The sequence below is a fragment of the Protopterus annectens genome, chromosome 4.part1 (assembly GCF_019279795.1).
Source record: "Protopterus annectens isolate FY-2018-M chromosome 4.part1, PAN1.0, whole genome shotgun sequence".
NCBI lineage: Eukaryota > Metazoa > Chordata > Ceratodontiformes > Protopteridae > Protopterus > Protopterus annectens.
In genome coordinates, this window is record NC_056734.1 from 901,496,452 (window position 1) to 901,516,462 (window position 20,011).

General features: G+C 39.6%; 1 protein-coding gene across 1 annotated transcript in view; it reads left to right on the forward strand.

Annotated features, from left to right (window-relative positions):
- Positions 1 to 20,011, forward strand: part of LOC122801335 (integumentary mucin C.1-like) — a 742,183-nt gene that overhangs the window by 310,431 nt on the left and 411,741 nt on the right. The window contains exon 3 of the mRNA XM_044070874.1: positions 12,763 to 12,816. Coding sequence (XP_043926809.1) covers positions 12,763 to 12,816 — 54 coding nt within the window. The remainder of the gene's footprint in view (positions 1 to 12,762; positions 12,817 to 20,011) is intronic.

The following is a 20,011-nucleotide window of genomic DNA, read 5'->3' on the forward strand; positions in this document are numbered from 1 at the left end:
AGAGCATAACCAGTGGTTGTTGAGGAAATGTTTAAGGTTAGTTTTGAATAGTGGGAGAGAGGTTAGAGTTGTAAGGTTTAGTGGTAAGTGGTTCCATATTTTCTGTACAAAATTACAAAATAGGGAGTCTCCTGCTGAATTATTTGATAAGGAAGTTTGCATCAACATTTTTTTTAGTGGAGCGTAGCTTTCTCAAGTTATAATATGGTGTTATGAGGGTAGAGAGAATTGGGGTGTTGTTGGGTTAGTAAAGGACTTTATGGGCAATAATAAGTTGGTTAAATTGTAAACGGTGAGGTAATTCTAGCCAATCTAGTTGTTTTAAATTCTGACAGTGATGAGTCCTGTATGTTGAGTTAGTGGCAAATCTGGCAATATTATTATATGATCTAGCTAATTTGTTAAGATTATTTTTAGACAGGTTGGTATAAATGGGAAGGCATATAAAAGGGTAGAGATCAAGTGAGTTCTCGCTATTGTAGTTCTGGCAAGTGGTGTCAGAAATTGTTTGATTCTATAGAAGGATTCAAGTTTTTTGTTGGTAGATTTTATTGTAGTATTTATGTGAGTGCTGAACTTTAGTTGATTATCTATTGTAATACCTAGGAGTTTGGTGGTGGGGTCAGGAGAAATAATGGTACCATTGTTGGATACAAGTGTAAAATGAAGAGGGGGAGACGAGTGAGAGGGTGTAAAGAGCAATAGTTTGTTTTTTTGGGTTAAGGAGAAGACAATGGTTGGAAAACCATTGTTCTATAGTGGTGAATGATTTTTGTGTGAGAGAATGAAGTTCAGTTTGGGATGACGCTGAACAAATGATTGTGGAGTCATCGCGTATTGAATGCAGGTAGAGAAGGGGATAGAGAGATGAAGGTCATTGATACAAATGGAAAACAATAGTGGACCTAAGATAGAGCCCTGTGGGACACCTAGGGAGGTAGGAATGAGTTGAGAAAGATGATTTTGCCAGAGAACTTCTTGTTTTCAGTTATCCAGGTAGGATGTAAACCAGTTCAAAGCAGAATTATCAAGAGATAGTGACTTTAGTATGTGGAGGAGAAGTTTATGGTTGACCATGTCGAAGGCTTTAGATAGATCTACAAAGAATGCTGAGGAAAGAATATTATTATTGCGATTTTTATGGATGCAGTTGGTAAAGGAAAGCAAGGCTGTGGTGGTACTGTGAAAAAGACGAAAGCCATGTTGACAGTTAGCTAAGAGATTGTAGTGGAGTAGGTGGGTAATTAATTGTTTGTGGATACATTTCTCCATAATTTTAGCAAGTGGAGACAGTAGAGCTATGGGATGGTAGTTAGAGTATTCAGTGGAATCACCACCTTTGTGAAGAGGAATAATATGTGAGATTTTCCAGATTGATGGAATAGTGCCTTCTTTTATTGTTCTGTTGATCAATATAGAGATAGGGTAGGCAATGGCCAAAGCTCCTAGTCGGAGGTATTCTCCTGGTAATTTGTCAGCTGAGGGGGTAGTAGGTTTAAGTTTTTGAAGTAAGGAAGAGATATAAGAGGCGGGTATCAGTTCAAGGTGGAATGGAGGGGGAGTGGGGTTTGTACTGGGCAAATTGGAAGTATCCGGGTTTTGTTGATTTGCTAGATTAAGTACAGCAGAAGTAAAGAAAGTATTAAAAGGATTTGCTGTTTATGTTGGACAGTCAGGGTTGGAGCCAAGTGGATTAGGTGTGTCTACTTTACCTGGGGATATAAGCCTGTTTATAGTAGACCAGAACTTAGGGCGGCCACGGTGGTGCAGTGGTTAGCATTGCCGCCTCACAGCAAGAGGTTCTACGGTTCGATTCTCGGCTGGGGTGCCTTCTGTGCGGAGTCTGCATGTCCTCCCTGTGGTCACGTGGGTTTCCTCCGGGTGCTCCAGTTTCCTCCCACATCCCAAAGACATGCTGCAGGTGGATTGGACACTCTAAATTGGCCCTAGGTGTGTGTGTGCCTTCTGTGGAAGGTTGGGCGCCGGGCTGGCAACTCAACACCGTAAAACTCCACTGCCAATCAATGTGCGGACATGGTGATCTGCTGTGGAGACCCCTAACCAGGAAAAAGCCAGAAGAAGAAGAAGATAGTAGACCAGAACTTATGTGGTTGCTGAAGGGATGATTTTTGTAGTTGAATGTAAAAGTTCTTTTTGTCTTGTAGGACAGCTTTTTTAGTTATATTTCTTTGTTTCCTAAAATTTTGGTGATCAGTTTTGTCCTTTGTGGTACGCCATTTGGCCCAAGATTTGTTCCTACTAAGGATTAGCTTTTTAGTCTGACTTGTGAGCCATGGTGCAGGTTTATTTTCCATTCTTATGGAATGCATTGGGGGCATGATGGTCAAGGATTGCTAGGAAAGTATTTTTGAAGTAGGATACTGCTTCATTTATTGGGAGGGACTTGAGTGGTTCCCAATTACAATGCTTAAGTTCGGTTAGGAACAGTTCCTGGTCAAAGTGTTTTTTGCTACGGGCAGTTCTGACTGGATAAGAAATATTAACATTTATTTTATGTCTAATTATGTATATTAGAGAATGATCACTAAGGTCATCAGGTAGGGTTCCTGTTGTATAGTTTTGCTGTGGACAATTTGTTAGTATCTAGTTCAGGATGCTTTCTTTATTATTACATTTATTGATTCTAGTTACAGAGTTTATAACTTGTGTGAAGCCATGCAAGTTGATCAGAGAGGATGGATTGGTATGGTTACATAAATTCCAGTCAATATTAAAGTCACCTAGTAATATTGTTTCTTGGGGGTAATTTAGGGAAAGCCAATTTAGTAGGTCTTCTAATGTATTATGCTTATTACCTGGTGGGAAATAAGTACAGATGATGTTAACTGATTTGTGGTTGTTTAGCTGTAGTTTAGAAATAATTATTTCTATGTTGCTTTCAGAGTGTAGTTTGTGGTTTATTTTGCTGATTTGTAGTCCTGCTTTATAAATAATTGCTACCCCCCCTTTTTATTAATACAGTGCTGCCGAATGATATTATTGCCTGGGGGGATAATTTCAGTGTCTGTTATTGTAGGTTTAAGCCATGCTTCAGTTAAACAGAGGATGTCAAACTGATGAACATCTACAAGAGCATGAATTTGAGATATTTTGTTGCATATACTACGTATATTTAGATTGGCTATTAAGAGTGATTTAGAGGATTGGGCTGATAGAAAGGGAATAGTATGAGATTGTTTACTGTTAGAGAAGGATGGGTGAGTCTTTGGGCCTGGGTTAGGATGAATGTCTCCATCTATTAGGGAGTGGAATAAAGTAAAGCTGTGGTATTGGGGAGGTTTAGAATTGTAGTCAAATAACTTTCTATTATTAAGTATTGAATATTTAATATGAATTAGTCGATGATATTTAGCTTGGGAGTAGCTGGGGTTGTAGATTGGATTGAGAAAGCTTGTGGGTAAAGCAGGAAGAGATGTAGCAGTGTATTTAGAAGGGGTGATAAGAGTATAGAAGAGGGGTTGTTCATAGGAGGTTAAGAAGTAGGTAGTGGTAAGAGAAGTCAGCAGTGAGAGTACTAGTAAACATTGATGTTGGTTAGGCATGGTAAGAGAAGGAAAAAGTAGATATTAGTGGTAAAGAAGTGGAATAGGGGTAACCTTTAGGAGAATAGGCTGGGGATAATGGGAGGAGATTTGTGTGTAATGGGTGTGGAGATATAGAGATGAGGTGTGGCTAGTAGTAAGTGAGTGATTGGTTGTAGGTAGAGGGGGAGTGGTTATGAGGGTATAAGAGTAGACACCCTGGGGGCAGATGGGAATTGGGGGCAGGGTAGGGGAGCTGAGTGAGCCCGAAGGGCGAACGGAGCGGGAAGACACAAGAGAGTGGAATACTGCAGAAAACAATCAGTGGAGTAGAAGAAATAACAGGTAAGTCAGAGGGCTAGAGAACGTGTATGTGTTAAAGTCAGCTAATCTGTACAGATAAATTAAGTTGGAGTACTAGAGTATGATGTAGCAAGGTGAGGTAGGAGAGGATAAGTATAAAAACAGATCCGGAAAAAAAGTTTCAGTTATAAGACTAATGGGTAAGGTTAAAGGGGGCAAAAAATAAGCTTATGAGGGAAAATAGAGAAGTAGTAGCAGAAGAAATGGTGAGGGCACCACCTTGCGGCCAGTTATATAGATGCAGAGACTGGTACCAGAGCAAGGGGCTAAGAATGGTTGGGAGAGAGGAAAGATTATAATGTACCAGCAAAATGAAATAGCTTGAGGTAGGTGTAAGTAAGATTCAACAGTAGTACGTATGAGGGGATGGGGGATTATTGGCTGCTGGCTATTCAGGAGGGAAGCTTAACGAAGATACAAGAGAAGATATAGTCTGGTCAAACAAGGAAACAGAACATACTTAAATTCTCATAATATGTAGGTTTCTCAGGGGGCTGAAGGGTATGGTCTCAGTTGGTAAAATTCCTTAATTTTCAGGAGGATAGTAGGCAGGAAATATTTCTGCTTGAGTATACCAATTGACCTCATTAAATTCTCATAATATGTAGGTTTTTCAGGGGGCTGAAGGGTATGGTCTCAGTTGGTGAAATTCCTTAATTTCCAGGAGGATAGTAGGCAGGAAATATTTCTGCTTGAGTATACCAATTGACCATGTTAAATTCTCATAATATGTAGGTTTCTCAGGGCGCTGAAGGGTATGGTCTCAGTTGGTGACATTCCTTATTTTCCAGGAGGATAGTAGGCAGGAAATATTTCTGCTTGAGTATACCAATTGACCACGTCTCAGTCTAGATTAAGCCTCCAACTCCAGACGCACAACAGCCAAATGGTGCCCAGGGAAATAAAGATGCTGCACCAGGTGGGTGCACCCTGGTTTCCAGTGAATATGATCCCAAACTCCTGTAACACTGCCCAGATTTCCTGTACCTGGGTAGGAGATAGCTGCTGGGACATTGCTACCCCTTCCACTGAGGTGTCAGCCTGAGCCACAATGAGGAGATCAGTCACCAGATCTCCCTTAGACTCCCCCCGCAATACACTGCAAATACTGAGCACAAGGGCCTTCATATTATGCTAAGTTTTTATCATGTTAACATAGTACAATTTGTGCCCCTGCCTCGCAGTTCCACCATGTAGTTAACCGTAGGGCCCCTCTCAAGCTGCCTGCAGCTTGTTGTGTCTGACAGGGATGAGAACCATTATCTGCTGCCCTACAGCATTCTCTCTAGCTCAAGCATTCCTGCCATACCAGACCTTTTTTTTTTTGCTGTTGGGCTTTTGACAGCTTTCCTGGGCCAAGCCCATGAGTTCTCTGAGCCTTGTCCTGAGGTTTAGGACATATGCCACAATAGACTTCTTGTGGGATTCACATCCACCCTCCCACTCATCTCAAACCAAATCTAAAGGTCCCCTCACCCTATGTCATACAGCAACTCAAAGGTTGAAAAACCTGTGGATTCCTGTGGCACCTCCCTGTAAGCAAACCACAGATGGGACAAATATTTGTCCCAGTCCCTCTTAAACTGGTCTGCAAATGCCCATAGCATGGACTTGAGTGTAGAGTTTAACATCTCAATGAGACCATTAGTTTGGGGATGCTAGGGGTGACCTTTAGAAGCTTCACCCCACAGCGCTTCCACAGACAAGCCAACAGGTCTGACATGAAATTGGCACCTCTGTCAGTCATTATTTCTTTTGGGAAACATACTCTGATGAAAATCTCTAACAAAACATTTGCCACCTTCTCTGCCTCAATGCAGGACAGAGCCATTGCCTCAGTGCATCTGGTAGCATAATCTACTAGCCTTAGGATAGACTCTTTCCCTGTGGAACTTGGGGTACTCAGAGGCACCATAATATCCATATCTACCCTCAGAAATGGCTCATCAATCACAGATAAAAGCATCAAAGGAGTTTTCTCATTGTCTCCTGCCTTGCCTACCTTTTGACACTGCTCACAGATCCTGCAGTACCCTGCTACATCTCTGGAAGTCCCAGACCAATAGACATTCTGCATAATACGTCTCTTTGTACATTTTATGCCCATATGACCTGCAAAGGGAATATCATGAGCTATGGCTAGAAGTGCCAGATGTTAGCCCCTGGGTGCTACCAACTGCTGTATTCACTCACAGTCTAGCCCTTCCTCAGAGGTCCACTCTCTATATAGTAACACTTTGTCCCAGTATACAGATTCCCCCTTCTTTTGAAAATCGGGTGCCTCACTAGCTACCTCCCTCAGGCCTTGTAATGTAAGGTCTGAGAGCTGAGCCTGTCTAACCTCTCTCTTGGGAACCCTTCTTAGCTACCCTTCCACAGGAAGCCTGGTATCCTGTGACAGGGGTGCCTCACTGTCAGCCTGGGTACTACTACTCACCTCTGCCCTTGCAGTCACTCTGTCCAAGGGAACATCAGTACCCACAAACAGCTGTGGCTTACCTTCAGTTTCAGTGCTACAGGGTAGGTCCCTTCCAGAAGTAACCACTTCACCAGTCCTGGCTGCAAGTGTGTGGTCTTTCTGGTTGTCTTCCAGGCTACCAGACCCATATGCTTGTCTCCAAGCCTGACTGCATGTAACTGTTTGCACACAAGGTACTGCATTATCAAAATCATTTATTTCCACCCTCCTAGTCAAGGTGAACCCTAGCCAAAGGTATTTGGAATGGGGTCCTTCCTAAAGCTCTGACTGGAGTAGACTGCCCAAGCAAGTGGTGCTCCTCTTTAACCACTGCAGGCTTCATAATGGTTAGGTCAGAGGTTGTGTCTTTCTTAGCAATGGTCTCTTTCCCATTTACTAAGAGAGGGTAGAACCTGTTGTGGTAGTTTGGTACCCTTGTTGTCTCAAGACTACTTACTGCTGGCATTCTGTTATTCTCACTTACTGGTTCTCCTACCTTTTGCTCCCCACCTTGCCTCTATGGATAGCTATATGCTACACACCTCCACTGGTTGCATTTAAAACATTTAACCTTTGGACCTGGACATGTACCTGGACTAGTGGCTTCCCCTGTTACTGGCAGACACTGTTGGGGCAGTCTAAGCTACCCACCATGGGTTCCCTTAGACCCATGACCAGCACTGTGTGTCCCTTTTCTGTGCAGTGATGCCCTGCTTGCTAGGTGTAGGTCCCTCTTCTTCCCCAGCTCATCTGAAGTATTGCATTGTCTATCAGCTAACCAGATTCTCATGTCCTCAGGCAAAGTGCTAAGAGCTTGTCTCCCCATCAAAAGGTCTGCCAGCCCTTTAAAAGTATTGACCTGGCATCCAGTCACCCACCTGTGAAAATAAGTGCTTAGTTCAGCAACATATTCACACACACATTCAACTGTTTTGTGTCTATGCTCATTAAACTTCTTCCTATAAGCTTAAGGTGTTAACGCATTCTAACAATGTTTGACTGATTTATAATTTAAGCAATAAGTATTAGACAATTTAGAAATAGCAGTTACAGATTTACCATGGAGTAAGGGGGGCAGGCACCATACCTAGAGCCCTTGGTCAACATTATACTATTTACATACCCTTTCAAACATATGAATGAAGCTACTGAAATTATTCTCTTCTGTAAATTGTGGAAGAAATTTACTGACCTTTGTTGCTTGTAGGGTTCTGTTACTCTCTTTCCCATTACCTCCATGATCCTGGCAGAGAGTCAGCATCTCCTTTTCATGTTGCCTGTGCCTCTCATTCTCCTCAGCTTCCAGGCGCCACAGTTTCTGATTATCCTCAGCCTCTGGACATCACAGTTTCTCATTTTTCTCACCCTCCAGATGTCTCAGTCTCTGTGCTGCTTCTATTTCTAAATGCTTGAACTCCAGCTCACGTTTCTTTAACTACAGATGGATTTTCAAGTCCTCTGTGGAAAAGTTGAACTGACCATTATCTGAAAATTGTACATCACCACGGTCAGTCTGATTGTCCTTCTGGTTGCTATTCTGTGATGCAGATTTGACTAAAGCTGCAATCTTGTCTGATTTATTCAGGCTGGCATGCACCAGTCCTTTAGCCTGGCACATTTCAGCCAACTGGCTCCTTGTCAGCTTGCCATACTCCTCTGCTGACATGCTTGCCTGCTCTTCCTGACTAACTAAGCTACTAAAAAAATAAAATAACTGTGACATGAAACTCTGAATGTTCATTGGGTGGCTGATTGAGATTACAAACACCTTCAGTAACCACTGTACACAGGCTACAGGAATTCAATATCCACGCCACTATGAGCCAATTAATATGTGATGTGCCTATCCCACCACTGCCAACTAATTAATATGTGATGTGGGTATCCCACCACTGCCAACCAATTAATATGTAACACCCCTGTTCTGGCCCAGTAATCAAAGAGCATCATTCCTCACCACTGGCAACAGTGGGGGATGAAAACAATGGGAGGATGACAAGTACACACACTAAAGTGCAATTTTCCTTAAGAGCATGCAGAGATCAGAGTCAATCTGGAGCTGGTTTCTCTTTCTTTCTCTGGATCCCCAATAAGACTCCCCACTGGCACAGCTATAGAGTTGAGTCCGTATCCAGGGTTCCAAGCCAAGTCCTCCCAACACTTTCTTTCTCTCCAATCAGTGCTTCATGTCCCTGCCCAAGTAGCAGAACACATTCACACACTTTGAGATTTGATGTATACCCAAACACACACCCGGGAAAGGCTGGCACAAGTTTACTAGTTATTCCTCCTTCTGCCCAAACTATAAGATAGTTACCACTGCCCCTTATCAGCTACTTAAATCCCTTAGCAAAGGGTGTCCAATCCTACTGTGGAATGTTACTATTATCCAAATGGTATTCTGACCAAGCAAGACTATTTAGGAGTGGCCTCTACAGTGTCACCAAATACATATACAAATCGTGTAAGAGCTTAAATATGTCTCACAAATATCAGCCACAAAGATAGGTTTAAATATACTTAATAATAAATAATAAAAGAACAAGACAATACTCAGTAAATCAACACAGTAACTTCAGAGTTCAAAATCACAGTAGCTATTTAAAACAACATTGCCGGGCAGTCTCAAATAAATACAGAAAACATCTAAACTAATCTTTACTATATTCCTATCTATATCTAAAAGAGTTACTATGCCCTCAAAAACTTACTTTAAGCAAGGCAAGTACAGATGGTAATGATGAGTGGATGTTCTTGCTAGGTCCACGACAAAATAGAAAAGTTCACAGTCTCTCACTGAGAGAGTTCTTAAATTAGGGTCTATGTCATAACATCAAAGTTCTCTAACATCGAATGTTATTATATCGAACCCTAAACACCAAAGTGTAAAAACATCGAACAATCAGAATAGCAAATTTTTTTTCCCAGGCAAAAAAATTGCTATTCTGAGAAACATACACACAACACAAATACACACAAAAAACAGCCATCCACACACATACACTTAAAATCCTACACCTAAACTAAACTTTACATACAGTGCTAGCTATTTACTTACCTTAATCCAACCCTGACCCTAAGGTCCATCACTATAGCACACTCACCTCACCCGCGCCCTAACCCTAACTCACCTAACCCGCCCCTAACCAACACATATTCGCACACTTACCTGACCCACACCATAACCCTAACTCAACTAACCCACCCTACCCCTAACCTGCACACAATCGCACACTTAGCTGAACCCGTGCCCTAACACTAACGTCCACACAACTGCACACTTATCTGACCCACTCCCTAACCCTAACTCACCTAACCCGCCCCCTAACCTACACAGAATCACACACTTACCTGAACCTGACCCGTAATGGTCCAACATATCGAACGCTGAAAACAGCGAAGCCACAGCAATAGCCCACCAAATTCTTTCCCTGGGAAAGAATTCGATGTCCTGCACCTTCGCTGTTTTCAGCATTCGACATTACGGTTCAATATTATAACATTGGTTGTTAGAGAACTTTGATGTTATAATATAGACCCCTTAAATTAATATCAAATATTACTGCTGAGTTAGCTTGGATGACATCCCTTTTTTCACCTGACTTCAGTTCCCAGGCTAAACCCCCTTTTGTCAGAAATTAACTGAATTTAACATCACTGTGTGAAAAATATATATCTATCAGATATTTCCTCAGAACAGTGCAGCTGCTAGGAAGTCATAAAGCAATAAAACACTTCTGCATCTCAAACGTATTAACTACTTCTCTTTCAAGACAATACAAAAAACTTCTAGCTGTAGACATTGTGTCTGCTACACTGGAACTGAGAGAGAACTTTTATAGCACAATTGTAAAACAATTTAATTTTAACTTATTTTCTTGAAGTTTTGCAAGTTAACTCTATATGTTTTAGTTCTACTGTTGAAAAGATATACAGTCACACAATCACAATAGTTTCTATACATTTCTGTTTTAAGACAGCAGGACATGCTGTGGTTACATTCTTGAAGCTCAGTACTGTACAAACCCTGTTCATCACAGACTTCTGTAAAAATCATATCAATATTCACAAATGACATAGAATTATTTACAAAATTCCAGAGAGCTGGTCTGGCAGTGCGACAAGTGGTACAGGGTTTGTCTCCTTCCGCTACAATTTTTGGACACTGCAATTTCAAATAAGTCACTTGACCACACACTGATGCCAGGTTGCCCATGAAAAGGGTCATTTATGCAGAATGTTTGAAAACAAGAAACATATATGAGTACAGAAAGCCACCAAACTTGCATTACAGTTTCTCAGCAAATGTAGCTCACAACTGGAAGCAAAACACATATGCTCATATAGGTTCATAGGTTCAGAGGTAGTTACAAGGCTATCTGCCCGAAGGCATTTATAAGCCTAGCCAGAATGTGTAGGCTTTCGCCGTCCCCTAGATTAGTTCCCTGTGCCTCTGTCCAGCAGAGCACTGAAGTGATCCCCAGAGTAAACTTTCTGTTTCCAATCCACTCGTCAAAGTTTCTCTTGAAGAGTGCTAGCGAGGAGCTCTGCCTAATGTAGATTGGAATCTTGTTCCAAAGCATGGGAAGTCTCTGGGACAGGAATCTATCCCTCTAGCATGACCTATTTATTGTTGTGGTGAGGTTTAGAGTCCTAGAGCATGTGGCTCGAGGGAATAGGGTTTTCTTTAGGTGGAACATGTCCATCAACCCTATAAGCCTGATTAGCTTCGCCTGCAAGGCTATGGAGCACATCATCATGGAACTCATTAACAGAGACATTGGGAACCTCCAAACACTGGACCCTACCCAGTTCGGCTTTGTTAAGGGCAGATCATGCCTCCTTAACCTGGTGGACTTCTTTGAGACAGTTCCCAAGGCTATAGATGAAGGAAAGGTGGTACGCACAGCCTAACTAGACCTTGCAAAGGCCTTTGACACCTTTCCCCATTCTGGTATTATAGACAAGCTCACCAGCCTGAACATAAACCCCTATGTCTCAAGATGGGTTGCCAATTGGCTCATGGACAGAACCCACATGGTGAGAGTTGCGGGAACTAGGTCTGACTCTAAACCGGTTACAAGTGGCATTCCCCAGGGCTCAGTACTAGGATCTCTCCTGTTCAGCATATACTTCTCAGAGGTACAGACAAGCACAGGAGGACTATGGCTGACCAGGTTCGCAGATGACTGCAAATTAGGGGCTATAATTGACTCACCAGCTGACACAGACATCCTCCAAAAGGGTTTCACTGAGATGGATACCTGGTGTCAAAATCATGGCCTCAAGCTAAATGCCAAAAAGTGCATAGTTATTCCCTTTGGAAAAAATAAAGTACCCACAAACTACCACATAGGTGGTAGTCCTCTAAATATGGAAAATGTAATAAGGGATCTGGGGACCCAAGCAGATGGTAATCTTTCATTTGATAATCACATTGCCAAAGTGGTTAGAAAATCCTTCTATGTGGCCCACCTAATCACAAAAGGGTTGGCATCCAGATCAAAAGAGGTCATTGTGCCCCTCTACTCATCACTCATCAGACCCATCATAGAGAACAATGCCCCTTTGGGATGTACTTTACAAGACACCTGCAACAGCTTGAAAGACCACAGAAGTACCTCACCAAGAGGATCACTGGCCTCAAACAGATGCCCTATGCAACTCGACTGAAGAAACTCCAGCTGTACTCGGTTGCATACTGCCTGCTCAGAGGTGATCTCTGCCTGATATATAAGGCCATGTCCAACCCAGAATTGATAGACATGCTCTACGTAAAGAAAACCTTATCCCCTCAAACCACACATGCACTTGAGTCTGTACAGTTTATCTTAAAGACACTGCATAGAAAATGACCAAATACTATTCAATAAATAATGAATGGAAATGGCACCTCGGAAATGTTTTTTTCACAAACACTAAAAGCAGGCCAAAACACACGCACACACACACACACACACACACACACACACACACACACACACACACACACACACACACACACACACACACACACACACACACACACACACACTCACACACATATACAAAAAAGACAGGAAAACTGCTTAGCACTTTCATCTTACAGTCCACTGTCTGCAGACTATGTCAGAAGTTCCATTAAATGCATGAAGGTATATTCTCATATCTTATTCTTTATTGCAATTTATTATTGATTTTAAATGTCACCTACTTTGCAAGAACTTGTTGTCTTCTTAGAACATATTTAACAGATTAGAGTTAGGAAGAGGAAAATACATTGGTAAGCAGAATGAAAGCCATCATGTCACAGGAGGACTGTCACTTCTGGTGGTGGACATTGCTGGCAAAGACATGCATTTTGCATTATTCCTACAAATACAAACTTATTTTGTTTACATAATTTTGTTTTTATTCCAGAACCATCACCAATTATAACCACCACTACAACTGAAGGCTCATCTACCACTACAGGTATTTGTTATTTTTGTTTTATTCAAATACTATATTTCTTAGCCGGATATATACATTATGTAACATACCAGTTGCAATTGTTCTGACTAAATCACATTTCACTGAATCACAATTGTAATATTGTAAACTAAAGAAACAGTGATTCACTATTTTTTTATTGTTAGTGTCATGTGATCATGAGGTTAAAATATTTATTTAAGGGCAGTGTAGAGTGCAACAATCCCCAACATAAGGGGGTTGTAATGGGGCCTTGTCTCTTGCAAAATAAATAAATAAATAAAATATTATTTTTCATGGTATATTTGCTACATCAGCAGTAATTCACAATGTGTGCTTTTTGATCGTTTATCTATTATTGTGTATCTGTGGAGTTAGTATACTTGTATACTTAAGTAAGTAGGGTGTAAGGTTGCTGGGGGGGGGCATGGCCCCTTCAAAAAAACAAGTCTGTAAGGATTGTTTGGTGTACTAAGGTTTTGAAGTGGTGTGTTTCTATGAAATGAATTTTCAGTCAAATTTGTTTACTCAGTTATAATTTAGTGAAGTGTTTATCAGTCCTAAACTCCACAATTATCATGCTATGTACAACACCCATTGACACACTGTACACATTATCCACAGACACATTGTACACATCACCCACAAACACACTGTGTATGCTTTGTAAGTAGGCTTGTCACTTAGCTGTTATTTTTCTGGAATAACTGGAAATCAGAATGACTGTCATATAGTCAGGAAAGCACTGTACAAACTCCAATATTCTGTTCAACAGCTTGAACAGAATGATGGTGTTTGCAAAAAAAGCAGCTCAGTCTGATTTTTTCCACAAAAAGCATTGCTAAAGCAATGTGGTGGAGTCTAAGATTATTTAAAAAATGAAAAAGTCTGTGATGCAAATATGTCTGAGATCATGTTAAAAAAAAGACTCAAGGAGATGTTTCATTCTGATGATGTAAACATTTGTGCTATAAACTGGACGTGAACTTGGGTGAAATGGAGTGGAGCTGGGCGGACTCACAGGTAGTGGAGCTGGCATGGCTTTGGTCTGGTCTTTGCCACTGCAAAATGTAACAACCCTAATTGTAAGGTGTAATGTTCTCTTAACAGAGAGGCAACATTGCATTTTTAATTTGTAATGCAACCACTCTTGCTGAGTTTTGTCTTCAAATTACATAGCAAGATTCTACAAATGTATCAGACCTTGTGGTGGACTAAGAAAAAAAAGACATTAAAACTATTGCTGTCTTACAGTGAAGAGCGGCATGATGAATTTCATTTTGCTTACCAATGTATTTCTTCTTCATAATTCTAATCTGTTAAGTATTGTCTATGCATACACATTATTTCCAATTGTAATTAGAAATAAAATAAACAAAATACCAAAAGGAGTTCAGTAAATACCAAACATCACATTACTCTCTTAACTCACTGCTTCCTTCACAAGCACACTCTGAGGAAATGCTGAGTAATTGTTGTGTAACCTGCATGTACATATTCATCTGAAGAGGACAATCTGTGTGTATGTGTGCTTATAAACACCCCAAACATGAATAAACTCCAAAAAACAGAAGGAGGTGGTACCAACAAATAACGCCAGTCAATGTAGAAATTTAAAATTTACTTTTTACTTGTTAGCGCTTTCATGCAATCAATAAATGCACTTCTTCAGACAAGATTTTAACTTACACAAACCGTGTATATATATACACGCACACACACAGCCCTACTCAATTAAACACATAATTAAAGTTAATTGTCGGTTAATTATACTTGATTCAAAAATAAAAGCAATACATCACAATTATTATACAAGTTAAGATAGAAACACCTCCAACAGCACTACTAATTTTATAAAAGCAAACAGACATTATTTAAATATGTCTCTGATCCAAAATATAAAATATTTGATTTGTAAAGTATTTGATTGTAACAAATAACTAATAAATGTTACCTATACAAAAATAATAAATGTTACCTATATAAAAATACTTTAATACATTAATCAAAATACATTTACCGATCAAGTGCTTTCAATTTAAGCAGACATTTGATGGAACACATATCATTTATCCCAGGATATACATAGGCATTAGTTTTAAGTTGCCATAGCAACACATGCTCTTCCAATTTTAAATGTCAAGGTCCACCTCTTGGATTTTTGTAGACTTTCTGAACAACAGTGAACAGAAAACTGTGTGTACTATACTCCGCTATGTGTTTTGCTAAAGCATTAGAGACTATACCCTTAGAAATAGCATGCAAGTGCTCATAAATGCGCTGTTTAAGCTGGCGCTCTGTTTTGCCTAAATAAAATACGGAGTATACTTTACAGGTAGCAAGATAGACCACGCCTTGGCTTTCACAGTTACATTTATCATTAACAAAATACCTAAATCCCCTAATTTGGAAAGTAGTACCAGTTTGAATAAACTTGCAGTAACTGCAATGGCCACATTTATACATTCCTTTATTGACTTTATATTGTTTAACAGGGAGTTCCAAAAGAGTTTTAAGGGAAGGTGCTTTTCTAAACACTACTAGGGGGTTCGGTCCTAAGATGGTACTCAATTTCTGGTCCTGCGAAATAAGGTCCCAATTGTTGTTCAAAACTCCCTTAATTTGTGTTGCCAAGTCATTGAACTGGGTAAGAAAGCTAGTATTGTAGTTAGCTCCTCTACCGGCCCCAATAACTGCTATATCTACATTATTCCCAATATTCAATATTTGAGAAGTGGGTACATTATAGCCCGTTGTAAGAATGGGTCCCAGGAGTCCACTCTGTCTTTTGTGTTTAACTTCCCAAATAGTTGAATGAATTAATTTGCTAGGGTAGCCTCTATTGGAAAACATTACACACAAGCAATGGCATTCCTCTTCGATAGCATCTTCATTGGAACACATACGAGATGCTCGTACTAGCTGACCTTTAACCACCCCTTTCTTCTGAAATAAGGGGTGGCAGCTAGAAAAATGTAGGAAGGTGTTACTATAAAAAGGTTTCCTGTGTATCCTAGTACTAAACCTTCCATTTTGAGTATCTTTTTTCTATAACAATATCTAAAAGTTGATAACTAATTCATCGAAATTGTAAGTAAAATCTAGAAAAGAAGCAAAAGAGTTCATAGCTTCTACTAGCTTAATAGCTTCTTCTTTGGTTCCTTTTGTTATCATAAAAATGTCATCTTGATAGCACGTATACCAGACAACAATGTGCTTATATAACTGATGTGGGAACAAAAAAGTATGCTCCCAGAATGCCATAACACAATTGGCAAAGCTGCCCCACATGGGGAGCCCATTGCAACACCTGATTACTGTAAGTAAAGATCCTTCTTAAACATAAAAAAGTTGTTATTTAATACCAATTCTAAAAGATTAATTATTAGGTCAATATCGTTGCCTGGGAGACATTTTAATAACAAAAAGTCCCTTACCCATTCGACACCTAAAGTCTGCGGAATTACTGTATATAAGTCTCTGACATCAGCTGTCAGAAATTTAAAGCTAGGGTTGAATGGGATGCTAAGATGTTCTAAGACATGCCAAGAGTCTCTGCATATTTGAGGCTCTGTTTTCAAAGCCTCTTTTAACCTATTGTCTACCCATTTTGCACATGAATAGGTAATAGATTTATGCCCATCAATGATGGGTCTAAAAGGAGGATCCTGGACATTTTTATGTAATTTAGGAACCCCGAAGGTAACCGGGACCAGTGGGGCTGGCATACTTAAATAATGGTACAATTCCATGGAAATGCTGGCTTCAATAAACAAGTCACTTAGAATATTCTTAATTCTTTGATATGATTGATTTAATTTGTTTAAAGGAACTTTGCTGTAATTAGTAGAAGAAAGCATACTATACATTTTAGTTTCATGATCTTCTTCGTACATAAGTACTGCCCCGCCACCCTTATATGGTTTCATAACACGTATGTTGTGCATTCTAATCAATGCAATTAAGTCCTTTTCTATTAAATTTGGAAATCTACCTTGGTAGTATTCTCTATTCAATACTCTAAGGTGAATTTCTGAATTTTTTTCAAACAAAAGTAGGTTATTGTCAAGTGGAGGGTTATAAACACTAGCCACACGTTCATTTGTTAAGGAACTATTACAGTCTCTAAACAACATTTTAAGATTTAACTTACGTGTATATAATTTAAGGTCACACAACACATGAGCAATGTTGGGCTTCAATAAGGGAACAAAGTTAAAACCCTTTGCTAGTAGTTCTACGAAGTCCTGTGGAACCTCTAATGAGGTGAAATTATATACTCAAAAGTCATCACTACGACTCATAGCAATCCTTAAATGGTCAACATGGTCAGCTTCATCTACCTCCTGCGTCGGTTGTAGGTTTTCTTGTTCTGTGCCTTCTTGCCCAAATTCGTGTTCTTTTTCTTGGGATTGGAGTAGCCGCATTGAAAACCCTGTTGGTTGTCATATTGCCCTGCTCCTTGATTGACTTGTTGATGTTGTTGCTGATGCCTTTGTTGGTTATTATTTTGTATCCGCTCACTGCATCTAAGCGCCATGTTTAAGTTGGGGGACAAAGAGTTGTTTGATGTCGGTGATAAATGTCCAAGTTCCTCATCTGGATATAGGGATGTGGTGTTATTATTAACTTTACTACCCAGTGGCACTGAGGAGTTGGAATTATCAACGTAACGACTGAGGGGTGGGTCTGGATACGTGCTTCCTTTTTCATATGCCACTTTATCCCTATTAATCTTGTGTTTTTTAGTGTCAGTGATTTTGTTTAATAGTAAATTAATGCTTGTAAAAATTCTTCTATAGTCGTATTCATATCGACTAAAGTCAGGATCACCTTTAATATCTTTGTCCAACGTATCCAACTGTTGTTTTAAATCAGTCATCTGTTTAGTATAATCTCCTATAAGCAATTCCAGAAAGTTAAGTCCTTGTTAGTTAAAGAACTGGATGAGGCGTGTGTGGAAATCTGAGTGTTTAATCACGCCTGATGGATATTTCCATTGCTGGAGCCCTTTTGGCACAATGTTCAATTTAATGCATTCACGAAAGTATAATATTTCTACTTGAAGCTTTTTGTATTTCACCAAGATAGTGTCAAATTGATTCAATTTCAAAGCTATGTTGCAAATTCTTTCTTGTTGGTTGTCTTGTACTGCCCAACCATCGTTTGGATGGTCATAAAAAATAATATTTGGCGTATTGATAAATTCATTGAGCTCTGGTAGAGTGTTGACATGATTTTCGAAATTGTCCAAGACATTATTAGACATATTAGGGTCGCTGTTGTTACCTGTTCTAGTAGATGGAAAAATTTGTTGATTAGCATCCTGGATATCAGCCTGTTCAGGTTGAACGTTACTCGAAGAACCTTGGTTTTGGCTGGGTTGCTGTCTGCTAGATGTGGTTGAAGGACCGGGCACAGTGTTGAAAATCACTCCAGTTCTGGGATGAACCGTAGGTACCATCTCGGTACTTTGGTCGTTAACTTTCCTTGCCAGGTCTTCCACATGTTGAGTTAGATGTTGGATAAGGGCTGTAAAGATCGGATCTGCATCACGACCGGGAGTCCCATTAGAGTTGGGGCTTAAAAAAAACAAAGAATGCGACTGCTGGTTACCACTAGTTTCAGTCATAAACACCCCAAACACGAATAAACTCCAAAAAACAAAAGGAGGTGGTACCAACAAATAACGCCAGTCAATGTAGAAATTAAAAATTTACTTTTTACTTGTTAGCGCTTTCATGCAATCAATAAATGTGCTTCTTCAGACAAGATTTTAACTTACACAAACCATGTATATATATATATACACGCACACACACAGCCCTACTCAGTTAAACACATAATTAAAGTTAATTGTCGGTTAATTATACTTGATTCAAAAATAAAAGCAATACATCACAATTATTATACAAGTTAAGATAGAAACACCTCCAACAGCACTACTAATTTTATAAAAGCAAACAGACGTTATTTAAATATGTCTCCGATCCAAAATATAAAATATTTGATTTGTAAAGTATTTGATTGTAACAAATAACTAATAAATGTTACCTATACAAAAATAATAAATGTTACCTATATAAAAATACTTTAATACATTAATCAAAATACATTTACCGATCAAGTGCTTTCAATTTAAGCAGACATTTGATGGAACACATATCATTTATCCCAGGATATACATAGGCATTAGTTTTAAGTTGCCATAGCAACTCATGCTCTTCCAATTTTAAATGCCAAGGTCCACCTCTTGGATTTTTGTAGACTTTCTGAACAACAGTGAACAGAAAACTGTGTGTACTATACTCCGCTATGTGTTTCGCTAAAGCATTAGAGACTATACCCTTAGAAATAGCATGCAAGTGCTCATAAATGCGCTGTTTAAGCTGGCGCTCTGTTTTGCCTAAATAAAATACAGAGCATACTTTACAGGTAGCAAGATAGGCCACGCCTTGGCTTTCAGTTACATTTATCATTAACAAAATACCTAAATCCCCTAATTTGGAAAGTAGTACCAGTTTGAATAAACTTGCAGTAACTGCAATGGCCACATTTATACATTCCTTTATTGACTTTATATTGTTTAACAGGGAGTTCCAAAAGAGTTTTAAGGGAAGGTGCTTTTCTAAACACTACTAGGGGGTTCGGTCCTAAGATGGTACTCAATTTCTGGTCCTGCAAAATAAGGTCCCAATTGTTGTTCAAAACTCCCTTAATTTGTGTTGCCAAGTCAGTGAACTGGGTAAGAAAGCTAATATTGTAGTTAGCTCCTCTACCGGCCCCAATAACTGCTATATCTACATTATTCCCAATATTCAATATTTGAGAAGTGGGTACATTATAGCCTGTTGTAAGAATTGGTCCCAGGAGTCCACTCTGTCTTTTGTGTTTAACTTCCCAAATAGTTGAATGAATTAATTTGCTAGGGTAGCCTCTATTGGAAAACATTACACACAAGCGATGGCATTCCTCTTCGAAAGCATCTTCGTTGGAACACATACGAGATGCTCATACTAGCTGACCTTTAACCACCCCTTTCTTCTGAAATAAGGGGTGGCAGCTAGAAAAATGTAGGAAGGTGTTACTATAAAAAGGTTTCCTGTGTATCCTAGTACTAAACCTTCCATTTTGAGTATCTTTTTCTATAACAATATCTAAAAGTTGATAACTAATTCCTCGAAATTGTAAGTAAAAT